We start from the raw sequence: 25,140 nt of genomic DNA, 5'->3' as shown, positions 1-25,140 counted from the left end.
TTTAGAGATATTTCAGCAAAAAATATTTTAACAAGGTAGAGATCTCCTCAGAGAACCAGTTGTAAAAAAGTTGTTTAAAACATAAACGGCCATAAAGCGATTGAAAATATATTTACAGAGCTGAAATGCTTACTTGAACAGACTTGAATGTTTTGTATTTCATAAACAGTACTACAATTTTAGCTGTGGAAACACTTTAGTCACTATAAACAATATTAGTAAACGATTTCTCCTACATCAGTTTAATTTTTATGATGCTAAAGGTATGCAGTGTCATGGAACTGTGTTAAAAGAACAAATGTCAATATATGCAAGAGAAACATGATGACAAATTCACAGACTATAAGAAAAATTCACTAACTTATTCTTTCCATTTACTGATTGGGCAGGGGGTCTGACCACAGGTTTTACTCAGCCATAATGTGAGATGCGATGCATTTCATCATAAAATTTCAAAATGATAAAATGGGAACTTTATGCAAATACCATAAAGTCAAAGAAAGAAAAATCCATATAATATGGAAGTCTTTACAACAAAAACAATGTCCCTTCTTCTTAATGAATGTGTATAAATACATATGTGGCAAATGAAACTCTTATTTGCATAAATATTATTTAAATTTCCTTTGTTAGTTTTATCTTTATCTGTAACAAATGCTTTAAGTGGTACATCAAGTTAACATATTTTGCAATAAAAATTTCATTATTTAAATTCTTTTTTTTTTTTTTTTGCAAAAAAAATAAATAAAATAAATAAATAAATAAAAGCAACCCCGGTTAAATTAACATATTTTCAAACCAGATAGTTTCTTCCATAATACTTTGGGGGAAATTGGCCTTGAAGAAAGACATGGCCATACAATATTCGACCAAAAATCAAATACATTTTAAAAGAAAATTAATATTATCTGCTGCTCTATTAAGGTACTTCTTACATTCCACCGATGACAAACATCCCTCTACAATTTAAGCATGGTATATTGCACTCCACTCCTATGTTTATCTAAGAAACAACCTGCAACATACCCACCTTTACTTCAACATTTATTTTACATTTGTTGACCGAGTTTGTCCGAATGGGCTATAGTTGCTCGTTTTCAGCAGAGGCCCGAGGAGAAAAGCTCCAACAGAAAAATAGAAATTTTACACATTGAATACATATAGAATACATTCATCAGTACCACATATTACTGAATTACAGTGTCATACATTACACTGTGGCAAGTGAAATACATACAGAAATGAATTCATCAGAGGGATACATTCATAATTACATATTATACACATAATAGTGCAATAGTTACATAGCTGAAATATTTTTTAAAACCCGTGGTGGTGGTGCTGCGGTAGCGTTGTCGCCTCACAGTAAGATGCTGTCCGGTTCGATTCTCAGCTAGAGCATCTTCTGCGTGGAGACATGCGTGAATGGGCGTACCTTCGTTGAAGGTTGTGCATCAGGGCTGGTAACTCGGCACGTAAAAATCAACTACCAATCATTAGCGGACCGGAGTTCCGCTGTGGCGACCCCTAGCTGGGAAAAGCTGAAAGACACAACAACAACATGTTTGTATAGTGATGTAGCAAGAGCAGAAGATAAAGTAGTACGTTTGTTTACTGAAGGGAAGGAAGAGAGAAGGGAAATAGAATTCCATAACATACATTTAATTAAACTTTTATAATTCATTTTGCATCTATATATTATTAAACTAAAATTATTGTGTCAAGCAATTCCATGAATAATCACTCATGTAACCACATAAAGAAAATGTCCGTTTAAACATTAGTACCACCATTAGGGTGCAATCAGTCTCCCTGTGGGATAGAGGGACCTGAGAATTTTGAGGTCAAATTATAAGTTAGTATTCAGCTTTTCTAAGCAAAGAAAGCCATTTATTGTACTTCAAAAACTGAAGCCTATGCTCTACTGCATTACTAACAGGGAGCTTTAATTGTCAGAAAGTTAAGAAATCCCAGGGTGAGCATAAAAGCCCATATGCACTAGGTTAGGAGGTACAAGACATTTATCTCCTTTTAAATCCAGTCCTGCCAAAACTTGCTATAAAATGTTAAGAAGTCAAAATTTACTGTCTTCTCTGCCTTTAGTCTTCTTTCTTCTAGATTTTGCTTTTGCATTTTCCAAAACACCCTCACCACACACCACCCTCACATCAAAACTATCTCTGGACATTTACAAAAGTTTGGTTTCATTTTTTTTCCAGTTCCTTAGGTGTTGGTCCAGTAAAAGATATTATATTATGTCTGAGATGAAATGTCTTTGTGTTAGTGGACCTCAGTGATACCAAAGCTGTCCTTGTTTCTCTAAGCATTTATCTTATGATAGCTATAAGCTGACTGCAACAGCATTGTATGCTGAAGTGAAAAAAGAAAATCAATTTCTGTAAATAGAGCTAATATGCATCTCTAGCATTTATGCTGAAGCATTTCTTTTTAGGTTTAATTTGCATATTTCTATGAAGCAGTGAGAGGGGTGATTTTTAAAGATCTGTCAACAGACATGCTAGTTTTGTAAAGGTGTGTGGGATAGAATTTCTATGTAGATTTTCTCAAAGATTTTGCTTTCTTGTTTCTACTATACTCTGTGGTTTATAACTAGGTAATTTGCATCAGTGTTACTTCTGCTTTTTCTCAAGATCTCAAAAAGCTCAGATAGCAAATTAGTGAAAGGATAAAGCTGAGAAGGCATTGTGCTATCAATGCAGCAGAGTATTATACCACTGTGTGTGCTGCAGCGAAGGCATTATACACACTTTTGAAGATTCTACATCTCACAAGCATTAAAGACCTTTGCACCTTAATGTATCCCTTTAATTCATGCACCACATAAAAAAGAAGCCTTAAGAATCAGTCTAATCAGTACAGATAGCCCTTTCTAAGACATGGACACCTGTGCACCTAGTTTCACACTTTTGTTTAAACAAGTAGTAGACGGACTAAACCGTGTGGACCCTTTTGTGCCATGACATGGGCAAACACAGATAAACAGTAAAAACAGGACATACGAAGTACAATACCATTTAAGAATACAGAAAAGCATAGTAGTAGATGTAGGATTTTTGAAAGAAATCAGTAATTCGCAAGGTGCAGTGGCAAGTGAGTCCATCTGCAATGCAAGAAAGTTTTACAACAAACAAGAGAAATTTACCTCTTAACCTTTCTATGTCATACTGTACTGTACCGGCTATCAAACTGCATAAAATATCCATGGCAGATAAAACGTAGCCAGTTTAGCCCCTCCAATCCTACTGTCTCCAAAATGCACAGCCTGCAAACCCAACTGTACCTTTATCTTGTTTTAGTGTAATCAAGATTGTGAGAAAGACTGCACAGTGTCACCACAAAAAATAAATAAATAAATTATATACAAATATATATATATATATATATATATATATATATATATATATATATATATATATCTAGGGTTCCTATTACGTGATCGAACTTCAACAAGTTCGAACCCTATATGGTCAAAACCATATAGTCGAACTTGCAGAAGTTCTAACGTGGAAAAAAAAAATAAAACATGCAACAGTAAACTACCAAGTCCCCCTGCACCCCCCACACCCCCCGCTCTTTAAATATACCAACTGCAAGACCGCACTATAGTGCAGAAAGGGAATATTTCCCTTTACTGCACTGTAGTACGATCTCGGAGTTGGTATATTTAAAGAGTGGGGTGTGTGAGGGGGTGCATGCAACAGTTAGTTTACTGTTGCATGTTTTATTTTTTTTTTCTGTGTTTGAAGTTTTGAAACTTTGAACAGACAAGTTCAATAGTGTCATGTTCGAAGTTTCAAAACTTCGATCAGATAATAGGAACCCTATATATATATATATATATATATATATATATATATATATATATATATATATATGTATGTATTTCAGAAACTCGAAATTTATATGGTCCAGACCATATAATCGAGTTTTTTGAAAACATGAAGCTTTTGAATGGAGTTTGAGGTACAGTGTGGATCGGGAAATTTACCTTTTAACTCACTGTAGTACAATCTTGGAGTTAGTATATATAATCTGCAGGGTGTGTGGGGTGCAGAGGCTTGCCTCCTGCAAAAATGTCAATAAGATAGCTTTTTGTGCTTTCTTTTGATGTTTGAGTTTTTGGAAATTCGATCATATGGTCTCTTCCGTATGAATTTTTCTGAAAACTCGATCAGACATAGACCCCCCACCACCACACACACACACACAAATATAGCTCATGTGAAATTAAATTGAAGCATCTTTTCTACCCCGTAATGATTTAGTTCTTTCTCAGCTAAGCCATCTAGAAATACTACATAACATATCTACTAGGTTAATTCAATAATATAAATATTATACAGTGCATCCCTCACATCAGATTGAGCTATTCAGTAACGTTCGCACTGTAGTGTATACCCCCTTAAATGGGAGAAGCAGAACGAGAGAAGAAGGAAATAAATTCATAATTTACCCAGCATATTTCTTCCAAAATTAAATGCTGGTCTTAATTTTATAAAAAGTAAATGGAAAAAGTAGCACCCTGTGTATTCAGCAGAAGCAAAGGAAAAAGGAACAAAAATCAGGTCATGGGAGTAATAATGACATCCTATATTAAATGTATAAGCAGACAATGCTCGATTGTTTTGCAAATCTTGCCATTTGTGCCCAAATATTACATATTGATCAACAGTGTTAGTAAGCAGTCAGTGCACCTACAATAGTGCTGCTAAAGTGAATAAAGTTGATCAGCTTACACAGCTAGCACCTCCTTTAGCACTGGGCTGGCAAATAGCAGAGAATAAGTACAAATGTACCTGCTATATGCACTTTTTTTCTTCAAGCATCACTTCTTTACGACTCTGTACTGCACATTATGTATGACAGCACCACTATACTGCACTTCCTTTGTGTGAAGAAATGCGTTTAATCTGAAAACACGCCTTTCATAAACACACGCACAGCAAGTTTGTCCGCAGCAGCCCACGACCCAGACGTGCACCCCAAAGGGCGAGGGTGGGCAGTAAACCAGAGCACAAAGGACCATCAAACCTGACAGGTTAGCAGCAAAAAACAGCAGTTACAACTTGCCCAATTGTGACTCCAGCAGGTCACAGCTCATAGTCAGGGAGCTCAGGTGAGTATGGTACTGGGTAGTAGAGCTCATTTGGGTCAGCACTGAGTATATGTATAGCTATTAACAAAACAAAAACTAGGAAAGAATATCCGACTCGATACCAATGAATTTACTGCAAATCAGCAAGTCAAATGGCATAAGAAATACTCAACCTGAGTATCTAAACATCCTATTTATCATCAACAGAATGGTTTGGATGGACAGGTATACCTTGCAGAGGATCCAGCTGCACTAGAATGGAGTCCCAGTTTATATACATAACTCATCTCTGTCCATTATCAAGCACAGCTTGGATCCAGAGATGGAAAACAGAAGAGTTATCCCAGAACCGCCCCTATACTACTAACAGATGGAGGCAGCTCCTAAATGATTTTCCCCATGCATAGATCCCCTGCAAATTATCTATGTTATAATTCCATTTATTATCATTAGGGGTAATTCATGATTACCTGCCATGGGACTGGTAAGGCCAATTTCTAACCAAATGGGATAGGTTAATTACAGTATAAAAAGGGAAACTTGCTTGGCTTAAAGTGGCGGGCGAGAGAAGCTAGTCTTCTACTTACCTATAAACGGACTACAATGAGAAATGAAGCATATGGACACATTGTTAGACACTACAGACAAGCCGCAGGTGACATGGGCATCCCAGCAAGACAGAGGCATGCAGGCCATGCCTGCTGGGCATTAAATGTGGGAAAATCCAGTTGCACTGCTTGCTGGTTTTTATAACAGTGTGTGAGAAGTGGTGGGAATCACTCAAGCATTCATTATAGCTAGTTGCCCATGCAGGCAAGGTGGGCTAGGACCTTCACTTTGCAGAAAGTTTAGACCACAATGAAGAGGAGTTGCCAGGGGACTTAGCAATTGGAGAGTGCCCCTATTATGTTAGACAGGCAATCCAGGCCACTTCCCAGTCAGAATTAAGGTAATGGAGAGTATGCAGACATGCTACCTGGATAATGTAGTGACCAGAGACCTCATTTGCAGGCTTTGACTGGGGGTCTAGGATTAAACCACACTGGAATTAGCTTTGTGATAATCTGGCATCAATAAAGGATAAACAACAATGGGTAAACAACATGTTAAATAAAGTGGTCATTTTGGGCACCTGTCTGGCCCATTCAAACTCCTGTCATTCTCAACATCCAAAATCTACCCCCTTTGTGCTTGTTTCCAAAAAGACGCCAGATGTGTTTGGCTTAACTCACCACCTCTCATTCTCCGTAGGGGAATCAGTTAACCATTCTGTTGACAAAAAATATGTTCAAGTCCATTAGAGAGTGCCACTTCCATATTCAAAAAGTTTCAATTGGAATTCAAAGTTAGACACAGAGTCTGCCTTCAGCCTGCTGCTGATTTATTCAAATGACTCCTACCTACTAGGGATGAAGCTTTGGGGTGATTGGGCCCAGGTTCAAAACATGGCAGAGGTGATTATTTAAGGTCTATGTGGTGTACTGGGTTAATGTAGTAGGCTGTAGTTGATAGGGGCCCGGGTTCGAAACAAGGTCTACTTCAGTTAGGCCATGCCCATGGGTTGAGAGGTGACCTATGACTATTTTAGAAATTCATCACACCCCTACATTGGACATGGCAGCCCACTATTTATATGATTTTTTAATCATGAGCCCATCCAGATTGAGCAGGAAACTGGGAGTGCAGAATTTCAGACAACTATGTTTTGATATTGTGGGTCCACCCTGGCTGGGAACCAGGAAGAAGTGCCAACCCGGATCATAACCTTCCTGGATCTGGAGAGAGACACCAGACATCAAACAGTCTACTTACTAGGTGATAAACTGTTCAAGTTATGGGATAAGATCCAGGCATTGAGGGCCAAAGGGCCAAAAAGGAAGAGGGTGGGAGACATTGTGGAACTGCTAAGCCTCCTCATCTTTGCCTGCTGGGTGATCACTACCAGATGTACCTTCAACGAGGGCTTGGCACAGTTGCTGAAATGGGCCATGAGAAAATGCCAAAGGGGAAGGCTAACACAAGAATTGAAGGCAGACCTGGGTATATGACATTCGATCTGAGATAAGTTTAATGCCATTACTGTTTTGGAGAATAACTGGGTATCTGATGTTGTATTGGCAGGCTAGAAGGGCATTATTGCTCTTGCCTGAAATATTTGTATGTAAGCAATAAGGCATGCAGGAAACAAATTCCTGATAACCATGTGTACTCACTCTGCACTGACATACCTAATTGTCAGGCAGAGTGAAACCTAATCCTATAATTTACCAGCCGAGGACAAGCACTCCCTAGATGGACATTATTTCTAGAAATGCAATCTCTTCTAGCCTTGCTCCACCAGTGTATATGCCATGAAGCAGTGAATCACCTTATTGCCATGAACTCTCCATGCCTTTGGACTCAGATGTGTCTGTGCACAGCTGGAGATCAAAACAGTTATTCCCATAATAAGTGTCCAGGCTGTTCTTGAATATATCTAAACTAGAGCTTGCTTTAATTTAACTTGGTAGTTTATTCCATACATCTGCTACTCTGTCAGACAACCAATTAGTACACTTTTCATTCCTAGATAATCTTCTACTCAGATGGTCTGATGATTCTCTACTGTTTTTTGATAGCCCCAAACATTCCCAAATATAGTTGCCTCTAACTGCCCTGTATACCTGAATAAGATCTCCTTTTAAATATCTGTAAGAAACATTGTATAAGTTTAGATATTTTTGTCTTTCATAATAAATTAAATTTTCACATCCATGAATGCCCATGATATATTTCAGCTGTACTTTTTCCAATTTATTCATTCCTGTTTTATTATAAGGTTTCCAAATTGCTATTCCATACCCAGGTTTGGGTCTAATGTAACTAAAAATGATTTCATCATTTCTGATTTCCTGAGCTTTATAAATCTTTTATTTTATACAACCTATAGTTCTATTACTGTCATTAACCAATAGGTTGATATGATTAGAAAAACTCAAAGCTGGATCTACCTAAATACCCAAGTCCTTAAATGAAGCTACAGTTTCAATCACTAATCACTGTGTGCTGCATTAAATATTCACCTTTCCATTTACATCTCCCAAATCGCACATACCTGTATTAAGTATTCACCTTTACATCTACATCTCCCAGATCTCATAGGCTTAGTTTTTGATGCTTTTATCAGCTTATTATTCTTCTGTGCCCAAATGGACAATTTAGTCAAGGTCTTTTGCAGACATGCCCTATCTGTAATACATGCAATCTTTTACACATTTTCAGGTCATCTTCATACAGACGGTAGAACACCTAAGATGAAAAAGATCTGAAGGATACAACCTAAACAAGTATGGGCCTAGAACACCCTGACTGTAATCACAATTTCACCTGTCCAGTTGCTGTATGATACTTGCCATGTTGCAATCCATCCTATCAAGATTACATCAATATGTGGTTCTAATTTATTCATCAGCATTGTGTACAACCCTATCAAATGTTGACGTTAAGTCTATATAAATTACATCACAGCACCATTTTTCATTTGTTATGCTGTTATACAACATAATGTTACAGGTGGCGATGGATCTATTTTCAAAATATGCGTACTGATATATGGTTTCAATCCCCAAACTTTCCATTTCTGACAATAATTTATCCAAAATAACCTTCTCCATTATTTTTAACTAACATGAGAGCAAACATATTGGTGTGTATGAGTCTTGAGTTTGTCCTATTCCCCTTTCCCTTACAAATAGGTTTAACAACTTCATGTCTCCCATCTTGAAGTTTAACAAGTGCATGTCTCCAACCTTGAGGAATCTCCCCATATTTAAAGTATCTAGTGAATCTTCTTCTTTTGGCTTTTCCCAGTTAGGGGTCACCACAGCGGATCACCTGTCCGCTCATGATTGGCAGTGGTTTTTTACGGTGTCGAGTTGCCAGCCTGGTGGCCAACCTTCCACAGAAGGCAAACACACAAATGCACTCATGCCTAGGGCCAATTTAGAGTTCCAATCCACCTACAGCATGTCTTTGGGATGTGGGAGGAAACTAGAGTACTCGGAAGAAACCCATGTGACCACAGGGAGGACATGCAGACTCTGCACAGAAGGCACCCCAGCCGAGGATCGAACCGGAGAACCTCTTGCTGTCAGGCGACAACGTTAACTGCTGCACCAACGCGGACGCCCGTTTAAAGTACCTAGTGAATAATAGATATAATGGCACTGTAAGATCATGTCAAAGTTTCTCAGGTCATTATTACTAATTCTGTTTTCTCTATGTGCTTTGTTTGCATCCAGTTTGCATAGTTCTTTTTCAATCTAATATAATTTAATTTCAGTATCTGAAGTTATGCAGATGTTACTAGGACAGTTTATCATCCCCTTTGTGAAGTCAAACTGCTTTGCATAATATTTTGTGAGCATATCTATAATATGTCATGCCTGAGAATAAATTTTAGAATCTACACACAGTTTATTAATTTGTATTATATACCTATAAAATGGTTTCCTATTATGCTTGATATATTTATTTACATTTTCTTCAAATTTTTCTTGATCTGGTCTCACACTCTAATTTGTCTGTCCAGATTGTTTATTTCAGTTTTCAAAGATACAATTTGATCTCTTTTCTGTTTCTGATATCTTTTTTCTTCCCTTAATATAAGACTCTTGCTCTTATGGAAATATATCCTCCTGACCTTGTGTGCCTAGATCCTGATATTGGCCATTTTTTATTGTTTTACATTCAAACAATTTTTCTTTCAAAACTCAATAAATTTCTTCTGCAGTTTTTCCACTGAACGCATTATTCCAATTGATTTTACATCTATATAATATATTATTAATCTTCTGTGCATTGGTTTAGATTTCAATTTTACCGAATTTAGCAGCAATTTAACCTTTATAACCCAATTTTCTGTGTACATCATCAGCTTTACAAATTTGAGGTGAACTGCCATTTATGTAGGAACATAAACAATGTCTAGTATGTTCTGTTCCCTTGTAGGCTTTTTTACAATCTGAAGCAATTGTTGCTCCTGAACATATGTTGTAAATATACTTTCTTACTAATGTTGCCGAATCAGTATTATTCCAGTATGCTTCTGGTAAATTTATGTTTCCAGTCACTCTTACTTTTATCTCCTGTGTTTCATGCAAGAAATGTATGAATTTGTGAAGGTCATCACCACTTGACTTTGATGGTCTATACATTCCAAAATTGTTATATACTCCGGGGTTGTCTTTATTGCCACAATTGCATAATATGCAGTATTGGTGTTATCATTGAGCATGTAATAATCACAGGTCTCTTAACAGTCTTTAATCCCTATAGTACCACCTCTTCCTGATTTTTTGTTAGAATGTCTATTGAAGTAAAATATGCATACCTTGACAGAATTGGTTTCCTATCATTGTTCTTGAGTCAAGTTTAATAAACAATAACATTAATCTTGTGGGAATCTAGCAAATTTTCCAGTAAAAGAAAAAAATATTACAAATGCTCCTAGAATTAACAACCATCAGAGCTGGATCAAATGTTGCTATCTGTGAATTGCTAAATTCCTGACGTGGCAAAAATCTTGAATTAGTCAAATATTCCAATATATCTGCTGCAAAAATTATTTCCCTTCTCTTGACAAATGCATGCCATCCTGTCTAAACACAACGTGTACCATAAATTAGGCTTGGATGCTCTACACACTTCCATTTTATTTAATGGGTCATTTTTTCATGTAGGAATTTACCCCCAAATCTTTTTATTCACACTGATCTGACTGTCCTTTCTATAAGATTTGAGAAAAACATGTCCTAACACCTTTCCAAACTAGGCTAAGAGGGGCTGTAAAAGTTCCCTACTAACAGTCAGAAAGTCCTTGCAGATGAGATCATTTGTACCGTTGCATGAATAAAAACAGCTCCATACTTCTGTACATTAAGGCATTCTAAGGCCTTTCTCACATCCTGTGTTTTTGCTTCTAACAAGCATAATGATATTCAATGTTCCATTATCTTCTCTGCAAATGTAACTATCACTTCTTCTAATAATTGTATCTTCAATTACAAGTATATCATTTCTGACCAGATCTGAAGAATCACCAGCTTCTAATTCAGTAATATCTACTCTATCATCTGTTAGAAAGGAATTATCTTCATCATCATTAGTCTTATTAATACCACTCTTTTCATTGCTTACTACATTTCCCAGCATACAGTTCTCATCAGCTGTCTTTGAGCCATCTTCTCAGCTTTGGTCTTGGTTCCCTTTTTCTTACAGTAATGTTTTTTAATCCTTCCAAGTTCTTTTTGTTTTGATTTCTTGCTTTTCACTTTCCCTTTGCCTCTTTTTTCTACCTTCTGTGTTGGTAAAATGATGCAATTTTCTGTATACTGAGTATTTCTGATTGGACAAGGTTATCATGTCCTGCAATCTGTGTTACATAACAAAGCAGTGTCCTTTTTAGTATAAATCCTCTTTGCATTATAAACATTAATCCGTTTCTTTTTCTTCCCTGTTATTTGTTGTGAATATCTTCCTTTCTTTATTTTTTTTCTTCTTCGACATGCCCTGAATCCTCAAATTGCTGAATATTTAAATCCTGAATTCCAAAATTGTCATCGGAAGTATCATATTTAATAGGGGTCGAGTGATCTTTACTGACAATAGACACATATTTTCCTAAATAAGTGCTATTTGCAATTTGCTTAATATTGTTTACTTCATCAGTCCAGTCAGTAATATATGCAACAACAGCTCTCCAAGCTGAGCCAGTTACACAAGTGCAATCATCAGTAAGTCTAGATTTACCACTAGGCAAATGGTAAGCAAATCATCCAACTTTTGACATGAGGAACACTAGTCACCAGTGTTATCAGGTGTTAGCTTTAAATATACATAGCATTTAGTACACTGTACAAGATACTTATGCTTTAACAAATCATTAATGGCATACTCATTTAAGGAACCCATTTTCAGCTACAAACAAATAAAGAATTCTAAAAGGAAAAATAATCAAAAGCATTTCCCATAGAATACAAAGAAATTTTAAGTCAACTTCTGTGAGGAAATCACACAAACAATATGTAACTAAATAGTAAAGTAAGTGGACTAAAGTCATCATTTTGACATACTGTACCAGCTGTGCTAGTCAAATGCCACTCGACTCTCCCTCTCGTGACAGCATTTCTACAAATTCAAAGCCTTGATCCTTGTTGAGGCTGACATAGGACAGATCATCCTGGAGGAAGTGTGGAGCAGAGGCTAGTGAATGAATAATGGGCACCCAGAATTAGAGGGGCCTATACCAGAGAAGTAAAGCTGTTTGTGGCTTTTGTAAACAAGCTATTGCAGCCTTACAGAAGGTGGACCCCAACCTAACCAAGGATTGGGTGGTGGAAGGAAAGGATGCTGAGAAGGTTGGCATGGATGAAAAGCAGGGGAAGAGGAGAAGCCCTGGCAGAAGGTATGCTGCGCAAGCTACTGCATAGATTAGAGACAACGACGAGAAACTACAAAGATCTTTGTAGCCAGGGGTAGCTTTTTCTTAACCCTTTCTTATGAATCATCCAAAAATGAGAAACTGATCCAAAGGCACTCTGGCCATCACTGGCAGAGGAGCCTGAGGTGGGACAACTTAGCAGTCACCAGACAGACCATGTTTATTTGGTTAAGGTCTCAGAGGCAGACCAAAAAGGAAAGGTGCAGCAAGTAACAATCAAAGCAATCAGGACAAGGCAGTCTGCCAGGTTGCAGTGAAGAATACTTGCACAAACTGTCATAAGATATGGGACCCAAAGGGTTGGTATTCAATCCACAGAATGAGCACCCCATAACGAGAAATAGGGTACAAGTCATCTTGAGGAGGGCCTTAGCTGGTCAAGATGCTTTATTTTGGTGGGAAACTTACCATAGTCTACCATAGTATTGCCAGGTTTGCCACAGGTTCCCCATTTCGTACTCACCACTGTCATAATCTCAAAAACCTTAACTGGCTGGAACTTCGGAATCAAATTCTCCTACAGCAATTGGTCATCACTTATAAAATTCTCCATTACCCCTCCTTTACACCCATACTTAATAACCTCATTGCCCCATACAGAAATCTTACTTCCCTTCGCTCAGCCAGCAAACTTCTAGTAGCTACTCTTAAATCCAACAATAAAGCAGGTGACTCCTTATTTGCCAATACTGTTGGATCTTACTGGAATAAACTTCCCATAGAACTAACCACTTTAGGCTCATCTCACCTTTTCAAAAAACAAATAAGGAAATATTTGCATTCCCACTGGCTATACCCCTGCTCTAATTCTGACTGAGCTCAGGAAACAATCCCTCTCTCCTGTACCCTCCTTTTCTCTCTTACCTGCCCTCTATCATTACTTCTATCCCTTTAGTGAAGTAGACCCGCAACCCACCCCTGTTTATTTCTCCTATATTACCTCATCTTCTGTTACTTGCCATAATTCTCAGCTACCTGTCATTTCTCCTTTTACCTAACCTAGATCCAGATCTCCTTTGTCCCAGTCTCTTTCCAAAAAGTAGTACCTGGCACAACATGTCTGCTACTATTTTGTTAATTTATGTAAATATTTATAGACTCTCCATCTGTCCCGTCCCCCCCCCCTCTTCATTCTCTTTCAGCAGTCTGTCTACAGTAAATACTAAGTCATAATGATTCTCACCTTTGTTTGTTTATTTCTTGTCAAATTGCCTCTGCATTATTTATTCTATATAATAATTGTTCCCTTACTTGCGTGCATGCTTTGTATACTTTTTTATACTTGTTAGCTACTGTTTTTTAGTGGAGCTTTTCTCCTCGGGCCTCTGCTGAAAATGGACATGTATCCAGCCAGACTAGCCCGGTCAACAAATGTAAAATAAAAAAATAAAATAAAATAAAATAACCTCCAAGATCACACTACAGTAAGGAAAGGGATACATTTCCCAATCTGCACTGTACAGCATCTCTACTCAGGACATCGAGTTCATATCAGCGAATGCACACTTGCATTTGCTGATATATAATCTCGATATCCTAACGTTTGGCAACATGGAAGTTGACAAACTAATGCTCGTACTTTCTGAGTTCGCTGAACCAATCTTTAACATTTTGATAGTAAACTATATATATATCTATATATATATATATATATATATATATATATATATATATATATATATATATTTATATATCACAAACAGTACGTATAAACCACAGAAGTTAGCGTGGAACAGATAACTCCAAAACAGACAAGGTCGTAGGAATGATTCACTGACGCCAATTTCAGCGATAGTCCAATTTATTATTGGACTATCGCTGAAATTGGCGTCAGTGAATCATTCCTACGACCTTGTCTGTTTTGGAGTTATCTGTTCCACGCTGACTGTGCTGTTATTTGGATGTTTTTTGGATCTACTGTGCCGTGGCTAACTTCTGTGGTTTTTACGTACTGTTTGTGATTTATTGGTTTCTTACCACAGAAGTTTTTGCCGGTTGGTGGTGCGTTTTTATTCTTTTATATTTATATATGGTTTACTAATAGATTTCCAAAGTGCAGTGTATTGAGTGACACATCGTCTTATCACTGATTTCAAAACAGCAGTGAAAGAAATAAAAAATTATCGATTTTGAATGATCGCGTGACATGTTACACTTGATCATTCCTGATTTGACATGCTGGGAGATCACGGTCTGTGGGGAACAGGGAATTAGCCCATTTCCTCACTGTAGTACAATCTCAGAGTTGGCATATTTAATCTGCAGGGGGGGTGGGGGTGGGCGAGCACAGCCCCCTGCAAAATAGTAGCATTAACATATCATTAACTGTAGAGTGTAATAGTACATTAATGTGCATAGCATGGATGACTGACGTCAACTCCTGCTATGTCAAATACATTGAACCACAGTTGTCGAAGTATTCATTTTCACCTTGGTTTACTTTTCGGCATTCCCGATTCAGCATTTTGGGTCGACATTGTAAACGGTCGACCTAAGTGGATTCAGAATACCAACAGTAAACCATATATACATAGATACACACACACACACACACACACACACACACACACATACACGTGCGTGCATATATACAAATGTATATGTAAATGGAGTAGTAACTTTGAAGTGGTGTTTTAAAAAAGAAAGTAAAAAAAAACAATAGATAATAGCTAACATGATATTCTGTTCCATTTTATAATAGGCATCCAGCAAGTCTTTCTGATCGTCAACTCTCATATCCACTGGCCTACCAAGAGAACACAAATTCACCTGGGAGGAACACAGCTGGGACCTGGCCCTAAGAAATGGAAAATCTAATGTTGGGAAAAGAGAGGGATGGCATGGGACAGACTCTTCCTTATAGCACAACAGCTATGATAAGAGTACGGCCATTAAAGTGTAACTGTAATACACCCAGGGGTAATGCTTTAGGAGTCATCAACAAAAGTAGAATGACATGCATGTTAGTGAGAGATTTATTGAAGATAAAAGCTATGTGGTGGGAAGCATGGTTGAAGATGTTAGTCAGGTTGTCCAAGCACCATTGAGAGGGGCAGAAGGCACGTTAAACAAGAAAATAGTTTAAAAAATCCCCAAGGTTTGGTCTGCACCTGCTCAGGCATAGACCAGATGGAATACACTGGTCTAACTTGGGGCTTTATCTTTTCAACCTACATGTAACACTCCTTGTTCAAAATTTAACCAAAAGCACCCAGGGTGCATTCCATTAACTGAAACATGGGGAGGTGTGTAGGGGATACCAGCTGGCTGTCAGGCAGGGGTGAAGGGATATGGGGACTTTCCCAGTCATTCCTCTTTAACTGGAGGGGGAAATCATGCAGCATAATGAGAACTGGCTTGCTGGACGCCAGCTTGTGGATGATTCTCAAGCAACCTGGAAGTACATACATTGCCAAAATGTGGGGGCTTTGTTGCCAGGTTGGCCAATCTAGGAATGATAAGGTCTGGAAAGGTTTGGCTCATTAGTGTGCATGCAACCAGGTTCCAGGCAAGGTTAGTAGAAACTAGTAAATAGGGTTGCTGAGTGGTCTAGGGGTTTGCATTGCCTGTCCTGTCACTACCAGAACATATCTGTGTATGCACAAGATACAGCTGTACTGCCAGTTTATGAAGAAGCTGTAAATAAACTGGGGTCAAGATAGCCAGAGCCGCAGAGTGATTATTGTGTTTTGATGGAATTGGGAGCAAACTGTCATTTCCTTAAAGGGTGATGTATTAGTGGTAATCACTGCACCATAAAGTGTATGTCAAATAGGTTCATAGGTGTGTACTAGGCTAATGGCCCTGGAGCCTTTACAAGCCTAGCCCATAGGATTACCCTGGCATTGTGCCACCCGACCTTAGTTCCCAGTGCCTCTGTCAAGTAAAGCCACTGGAGTGATCCCTGGGGTAAATTTTCTATTTCCCATCCACTCATCAAGATTTCTCTTGAAGAGGTCCAGTGAGGTGCTCTGCTTGACATGTATGAGAAGTCTATTCCATAGTATGGGCAGTCTCTGGGTTATGAACCTGTCCCTCCAGCATGTTCTGTTGATTATGGTAATGAGGCTGAGGTCTCTGAAGCATGTGGTGTGGAGGGATTGGGATTTCTTCAGATGTAGCATTTATAACAAAGCTGGGTCAGACATGGCTTTGTAAGTCAAGCAGAGATCGCCTCTAAGTAGGCGATATGAGACGGAGAATAGTTGGAGTTTTTTTAGTCTGTTCATATAGGACAAATGTTTAAGGCCTAGGATCCTCTTTGTGAGGTACTTTTGCAGCCTCTCCAGTTGTTGCAGGTGTTTAGTGAGGTGCCAAATGGGGCATTGTACTCAATTATTGGCCTAATGAGGGAAGAGTGGAGGAAGACAATGACCTCTTTCTTCCTGGATGCAAAATCCTTATTAATGAGATGTCCCACATAGAAGGACTTTCTGATCACAGTGGCAATGTGGTGGTCAAAAAATAGGTTGCGGTCAACCTGTGTTCCCAGATCTCTTATAATGCCTTCTGTGTTCAGTGGACTGCCATTGATTCATGGGAATCGGGTTTTTCCCAGTGGAGATGACAACACATTTTTTGGTATTGAACTTAAGGCCATGGTCTCAGTGAGGCCTTTCTGTAGGATGTCAACATCACTTGGGGAGTTAATAATAGCTCCCAACTTGCAATCATCTGCAAACTTTGTCAGCCAGAGTCCCTTCATGTTGGCCTGGACTTCAGAGAAGTAGATACCAAACAGGAGAGGACCCAGGATCAAACCTTGTGGGACTCCACTCATGACTGGTCGGCAGTCTGACTTGGAGTCAGCTACTTTCACACTGTGGGTTCTACCTGTGAGCCAGTTTGCAACCCACCTAGTGATATAGGGGTTGATTCCTAGCTTAGTGAGTTTTTCTATGATTCCCGAGTGGGGAATAGTATCAAAGGCCTTGGCCAGATCAAGGTAGGCTGTATGAACCACCCTGCCTTCATTCACAGCTCTGATGACTGACTCAAAGAAGTTCACCAAGTTGAGCAGGCATGATCTTCCCTTCACAAAACCAAACTGTGTGGGATCCAGAGATTGGAGATTCCCTATATCCTTGTTTATTAGGTCCATGATGATGTGTTCCATAGCTTTGTATATCAGACTCATTAGGCTAATGGGGCGATAGTTCCCAGGGTCTGTAGTCACTCCTCCTTTGTGGAGAGGGATGACTGCAGCAGTGTGCCATTCGGTAGGGACAAAGCCTGAGGTAGGGCTGTGATTGAACAGGGCACACAGGTGAGTTGCCATTTCACTCTGTAGTTCATGTAGAACACAGCCAGGGATATTGTCAGGTCCCACAGAAACTGTATTCTTGGCCTTGGACAGTGCTGTTTTAACCAGTGCAGCAGTAATACTGGGTGCCTGCAATCTACTGGTATTGTGGCTGGTCCCTTGGGGGAGGAGAGAGGGGTAAAGATGGCACTGAATCTGTTGGCCAGTATGTTGGCTCAGTATAGAAGGTACCATTGTGCAGTAGCTCAGAACAAATCTAGATATTGCCATAGAGATTCTTTACATAACTATAGAAGGCCTTGTGGTTATCTTTACTATCTGCTGCAATTCTGTTTTCATAGCTAACTTTGGAGGATTTGATGAGGGCTCTCAACTTTTTGTTGAGGCTGATAAGGGAGTTTTTCCTGTCTTGGGACTTCACCTTATTCCGCATCAGTTTCCTCCTTCTGTTGTAGAGTTTGTTTATGGCAGGGGACCACCAGCTTGGCTTCCTTTTTTTGGAGGAGGGCATCTTGGTTCTATTGGGTATGGCGAGATCCATGCATTTATGTACATGTTTGTACAGTGCATTGGTGTATGATTCGGTGGTCAGGCAACTGATCTCCATTTGCATGGGTGCAGTGAAGTTAGCCATATCTGTTTTTAGGAGACCAAAGTTAGCTTTGGAGAAGTTTTTCATGGTGGTTACCTTTGCAGGGGTGGGGGTGGGTGGAAGGGATGTCGATTTCCAAGATAATTAGTTTGTGGTCAGATCTAACCAGGAAGGAGTTGACTATTGGTGTAGAGCAACGGTCGCCCATGTTAGTAATGACCAGGTCAAGGATGTTGCCACCTCTAATGGGGGTAAGAATGAGCTGGTCCAGGGCATTGGAATTAATGAATTCCAGGAAACATTGGGAAAGTGTACTGGTACATGAGTAGTTTTCCCAGTTAATCGAGGGATAGTTGAAGTTGCCCAATATGAGAGTGTTAAGTTGGACCTTAATATTCTCCAGGGTGCTTAGAAACACGGAGTGTAAGTCTTGGGACATGGTTGGGGACCTATAACAGGCTATGACCTGAATCGCTGTGTTAGCTGCACCTGAAGTATCTCAGATGTGTTATGTTGGGCTACCAGTCTGGAGGTGTGTGCATCCTTTATGAATATGGAAACACCACCACCTTTGGAGCTTTGGTCCAAGTTCTGGGGCCAAAAGGTGTGGAATGAGTTATAACCTGGTAGTGCAGGGGTGTTTTCTGCTGCCTTGAACCAGGTCTCTGTTATGGCACAAATGTCGATGTTCTCCATTTTAAGGAATGCTTTGAGTGAGTGCATTTTGAGATTTAGACTTCTAGCGTTGAGCAGCATGACCCTCAGATTGCATTTGTTTGTAGCTGTTATGGTGATAATTTGATCTTTGGAATACCACCTAAAAAAGGCACTATAGGCGTGGCAAGAGCCTTGGCCAGTACCCGGAACCCTTGGGGTGACAGATGCAGGCCATCTCTGGCAAGACTTCGAGGTCTGTCAGTCATGTCATCCCAGGCAGACAGATACTGGATCCCCTTAGAATGACATCAGAAACTTAGCCAATTGTTGAAATAAATAATTTTCTGCTTGTACTGTGGAATCATTCTGGGTGATGGTAGGATGCTGCTCAGGGCTAGAGTCATACCCACCTGGGCTACATAATCTGAGAGCACCTCCATGTTTCTTTTCATGTAGTCCAGCAAGGTACATCTCAGGTCGTTTACACCCACATGTGCAATGACAGAGTCATATTTGTACCTGTTGTTGAGGGACCTGAGTGCATGCATTACGTGGCGGATCCTAGTGCCTGACAGGCAGCTGACTGTTACTTTCTCCTTATTCAACCTAGTGAGTGGGACATCAGTGTGCCTCACTATTGAGTCACCTATGACTAGTGTCTTGGGCATGCTGTTTTAACGTAGGGGCTTTGGTTGAATGGCACACTGTTTAGGAGAGTTATGTGTCTCGTGATTAGTGTTGTGTTGTAGTGGTAGACTGCGTTTCTGCCTTGGAGGTCTCTGCTGTTTGGGTAGATTTTTATTAAGAGCCTTCGTGAAGGTGGAGGTGCAGTTTGTATTTTTATGTAAAGGCAGTGCTGGTGTGTGTTCTAGAGGGCTATGTGTTCCATGTGGTGTGGTGCAAGTGTTGATCTTCTCCTCGTGACCATTTATTCCGGTCTTGGCAGGAGAGTGTGTGGCTTCCAGTTTGGATATATAAATGCATTTCTCGCAAGTCTGAGTATTGGGAGGTAAGAGGAGAGGGTTGTCAGTGTACATGAGGCAGTTGCTACATTGCCTCAGGATGCCCAAGTTCACCAGGTTAATAGGAGAAAGTACAGGGAACTGACCTTTAGACATGCCTGGAGGGGTGGGCATTAATAATACGTGCTGGAGCTGTTTCCTTGTAGAACGTTTAGTGCTGGTAGCACTTTTGTGTGTTACAATAATTGCTACAAGAAGTCTGGTAAAGTGCTTGATTAATAAGCTAAGTAAAACTTCAGGAGAGGTGCGAACTAGTAGATCTAAGGGAAAAATTGAAGAGCAGACTTTGACAATGCTTAGAAGCTTACAAACAGTCCTGGATACAGCAAATCTGTATCTGGACTAGACTAGTTACAGAAAAGGTGGGAAAGAAGCACAAATGTGGGCAGGAGTGGCCTTAGGTCATCTGGTGCCCTAGGCAAAAGGGCTCCACAACACCCCCCCACAACACCTGGTTCCCCCATCCTGGTCTACTTACACCAAATAAATATTGGAAAAGTGCCCCTGCCAGGGTGGCGCCCTAGGCATCCGCATCCGCCTAGTTGGCCTATGCCTAAGGCCGGCTATGAATGCGGGCTTTTAAGCCAGAAAGTTGAAAGAGATGGAAAAACTGCCCAAACGGCCAATAAACTACAATTTCTGGGCCAGAAACCACTCCTCTTTTGGTAGATAGGCTACCTAGTGATTACCACTCCCACTGATGAGCTAGAAGGCTTCTCTCCAACACAGAAAGACTTGGTGGGCTCAGAATCTTACAAACAGTCCTGGATACTGCAAATCTGGACTAGACTAGTTACAGGAAAGGCAGGAAACAAGCTTAAAATTTTTATTTTTTTTTTAGTAAAGTGGAAAGGGTGGAAGGAGGAGCAGAAGATAATTCAAGGTTAAGAAACTACGTGAGTTGGCCTTCTCAAATGTTCTCTCTGTATTAGGTAGAATGAGGTAATGACACTAGACTGAGAGGAGTGTCCCAGATCAAATTTACAGTAGGGGCGGGCAACTGCAAAGCCACCAAGTATAAGAACAAGACATCAATATGGAGGGTGGGTGGGAAACTATTACAGCTACTAGCTGTAGCCACTAAATGAAAGTTTTAAACAGATAAAGGAGCAAGGAGACTTTAGAGAATGCTTTTAACTACAGATAGATTCCAAATATACAAAAATGATGCCTGATCCTGCCTGATCCTGAAGTAATAGCATAAGAAAGTGTATTTTTCCTCTGTCTACTAAATAGCACTCAGGTAAACAGTCTGTGTTCCTCAGTGAATTACTACCTTAACAATACTTAGCTGCAAATGCAAAATAGCAAGCTGCTTAGAAGACTGCTGTCAGATATGTATTTAAAGGAGCAGGTTGTTTTGAGAAAATACAAAGATTATATTGCTTAGGAACTGCAGCCTGCCAGTAAAAATAAGATTAAGACCAACTTGGCAATGGTTTCTTTTTGCAAACCATCATTGTTGCTGTTATAATGCTTCCATATTTGTTTAACTTCAACATGCTTTAGGTGGTTCCTTCTAAATGTTTTCTCATAGTACCACTCAAGACATTTTACTGAATTTACATAAAGGTCACAGTCTGTAATCAGGGACACAACAACATTTACTGTAGATTATCTGGCATAGCTAAACCTGAACTTAGCCTGCAGCTGGAGTAATACATGCCTACGGTGAGCATAGTATGGCCTAGCCATACTCAAGCCCCCTAGTACCCACTGTTGGAAAAGCAGGAACATGGATATATGAAAGTATAACCCAAGTTATGAGAAGTTGTACAGTCTTATCATCTATAGTGTTTTGTCCTGCTGTCAGTTAATTCTATTTCACAAAAGTTCTATATTTACCTCAACACTTGTCACCTAGCTTTAAGAATTTCTACAGCATATGGCACTGTTTTTTCTGTGACACAGTGTTTATGTGTAATCTCAAAGGGGAATAAAGAAAATTTTGCTTTTCATATGCAATAAACTGTGCCTTTGTTTTCTGAACAGGAAGGGGTAACATATGTCACACTAAATCTTCCGCCGACAAGTAAAGCACAGCACCAGATGGAGGATTACATCAATCTGCAGCTGTCTGAAGACTATGAGAATTTACAGTCATCCAAACATACAGAGAAGGAGGTGGACTATGTCAATGTAGCACCAGTGCAGGAAACCTCAAACAATGCAGTACAGCGGTGGCTTTCAGAGACTACGGACTACTGCTCAGTGATCGTGAAGTGACACATCTGCAGCTCAGACATTTTGGCAAAAAGTCCACGTTGTTGTGAATGTTAATTTTTCCAGGGGACTACATCCAGCTGTCTATAAATCAATATTTTAAGAATATTTAGTCAGCCACAGGAGGGACTTGTTTTTTTTTCTAGGGTAAAGAACCAGCCTGGATTCCTCTGCTCCACTTTTTCTTTGATGATAAGGATGCATATTTTCCAAGTTAACTATTTTCAAACATTTGGACTATAACACTTTTCTTGGTATTCATAAACAACTATTTAGTTTTCCTACACAAAGTAGAAATAGTCTAACTAAAATCTGTTTTATCCTTGTAAATGTTTTTCCTTACCTTCTGTCATGGTCTGGCTCTATGTAATGAGGCTGATTAACATGCACAGGAAATGGGATCAGTAATATTAATGAAATGCTTCTATGCTTTTAACTAGCCATGCTACTTGGCCTCCCTGCTGCAGAAACACAATGACTTTGTACTTCATTAATGATTAGGGTCCAGGCATGAGCCCTATTCATTGACAGCTACAGCTGAAGTGGGAATGTTGGCATCATGGTTAAAGTGTTTACCTTGCAGACACAATGTGCAGGGTTTGATTCTCACATGGGGTAATTGGCTAGGCTTAAAATGGCCCACAAGGGCAGTTAGGCTAATACTAATCTCTTTACCTATGAAGAACAAGATTTTACTAACATAAGGTTTCTGTTGTTATGTGGTGTTTCAATGTTTCAGCCCAAAATTAATGGAAGTTGATAGTATGGTTGGGGGGGGGGGGCTTGTGAAAATGCACACAGTGTACATTTTAATATACCCCACCAGCAAGCACAGATGATTATGGCCCCACCACCATGAATCTTTTGGTAAATGTACCCAAGTGCCAGAGAACAATCTGTTCAAGGAAATATCCAGGAACATTGCATGTGCTGCTGCCTTGCAACAGAAAGATTGTGGTAAGGAAGAGTACTATGAGAAAATCTAACATCCTGCTATAAAAAGGCCTTGTAAGCACTGGTAACCTGCTTAGAAAACTTTAGAATGTTTCTGTTTCCCCTGTGTTTAACAAAGAAAAGTCAAGGAGAAAACCAAACCCAAATTCCCATACTGATCCAATCCTTGGGTTAACTTAGTTTTGTCCTGAATCACTACAAGATTTTTGTAAATATTTGTACACATGGAAAGAATAGTAGTTTTGTTTTTAAGAACTAAAACAATGCTGAATTAAATAAAAGAATGAAAACATTTAGTTCATTAACTAGACATATTTTATAGTAAAGAAAAACAACACTAAGTTATTAAGAAGACTTGGACTGTAATTTTAGTGGCAGTACAAATGTAGCCTGGTCTGTCTGAGTTAGGATATACACATGAAGCTTTAAAGTAACAATTACATGTTGCAGCTAGTTATTTGATTTATTTCTGTCACCTTTTCACTATTGGCTAAATGAGGTGTGCTTTTATGTTAAGACTACTGGGACTGTAGTTCTAGCCACAGAAGAAAGTTAACCTGGTCTGACTGAATTGGGGAAACACACAGGGAGGCTTAAGTGAGAATTACTTGTAGCTAGTTATTTGATTTGTTTCTGATACCTTTTCACTTTTGGCTTTACATTAAGGAAACCAGGACTGCAATTCTAGTGGCAGTACTGAGGTAGCCTGGTTTGTCAGTGTTAGATAACACACAGGGAAGCTTAAAGTGAAAACAGTCAGAGGGCTTTTTAGGGACTTAGGTTGGTGTTAATGTGCACTTGAGAGTTATTTTTGCTGTTTTTACATTAAGAAGTTCCAGGATCATCCACCTTGTGGCAGAAGGTGTTTACCTGGTCTCTGAGTTGGGAAGCACTCCCAGGAACTCAAAGTGTAGTCATTTACTGGCCAGAGAGAACAGGCATTAGTTTTCAGCTTTTTTCTTTCTGCTATAAATTAGGTGCATTTGTGCAGAGAGGTTCACCACCCAGTGGTGGCTACCTGTACCCTGTGTAGCAGCAAAGCTATACAGCTTGTACTTAGAACTTTAACCTGTAACACAAAGGCTTTGTATAGAGTTAAACTTAGGACAGCTAGTTAACATGTTGAACAGCACTAATACCAGATCATAGCACTGTCTAACCTGTAGTATTAACCCTAGACACAATTCCAGGTGACACCTGTAAAATCAAGTCTGTAAACCAAAATAGCCCAATGATAGTACAGGTCCTGACAACATGGATATGTAATTTCCTAATGTCTCTCTGGCCAGCTAGGTAGATATGTAGCTACTGTGTGTTGTATTCAGACAACCATTTAACCCATAAAGAAACTAACATGGTATGCAAAAGATTTACATATATAACTTCCTAGGAGGCAAAAATCTTGCTTACAAACAAGACCATTAAGAATGCACACTATATCATTCACACAAACCACACACTGCACACATAGACCTTATTATACCAAGGCATTTAAAAAAAAAATTTCAAAACCTCAAAGACCTCTTAAGCCACCAAACAGCAACACCTGCCCTCAGCAATCACTAAAGCACACTCCAAAAGCAACACTTAACACCACACACAAGCCTACACCCAACGATTCCCCAGGAGCAAAGTCCATAAGGCAAGCAAACACTTTAAATAGTACTCTTGTCGTAGGGTATTCTATTGTGTGACTTACAGATGTCCCTCTCACTAATCTACACAAGGAGAAGATAACAGTTAGTTGTCTGTCTGGAGGTAGGATCTGCAATATCATGCATGCACTCAAGTCACTGCACAACAGGTACCAATATTATTCTATCACAGTCCATG

At 39.3% G+C, this 25,140-nt stretch overlaps 1 protein-coding gene across 1 annotated transcript in view; it reads left to right on the top strand.

The window, feature by feature from the left end:
- LOC122805814 (dentin sialophosphoprotein-like) overlaps nucleotides 1-23,561 on the top strand; it is a 230,051-nt gene extending 206,490 nt beyond the window's left edge. The window contains exon 6 of the mRNA XM_044076073.1: nucleotides 22,123-23,561. Coding sequence (XP_043932008.1) covers nucleotides 22,123-22,356 — 234 coding nt within the window. The 3' untranslated portion in view covers nucleotides 22,357-23,561. The remainder of the gene's footprint in view (nucleotides 1-22,122) is intronic.
- The last annotated feature ends 1,579 nt before the right edge of the window (nucleotides 23,562-25,140 follow it).

This window comes from Protopterus annectens, chromosome 7.part0 (assembly GCF_019279795.1).
Source record: "Protopterus annectens isolate FY-2018-M chromosome 7.part0, PAN1.0, whole genome shotgun sequence".
Classification (NCBI taxonomy): Eukaryota; Metazoa; Chordata; order Ceratodontiformes; family Protopteridae; genus Protopterus; species Protopterus annectens.
This window is presented reverse-complemented; position numbering and strand designations above follow the sequence as displayed.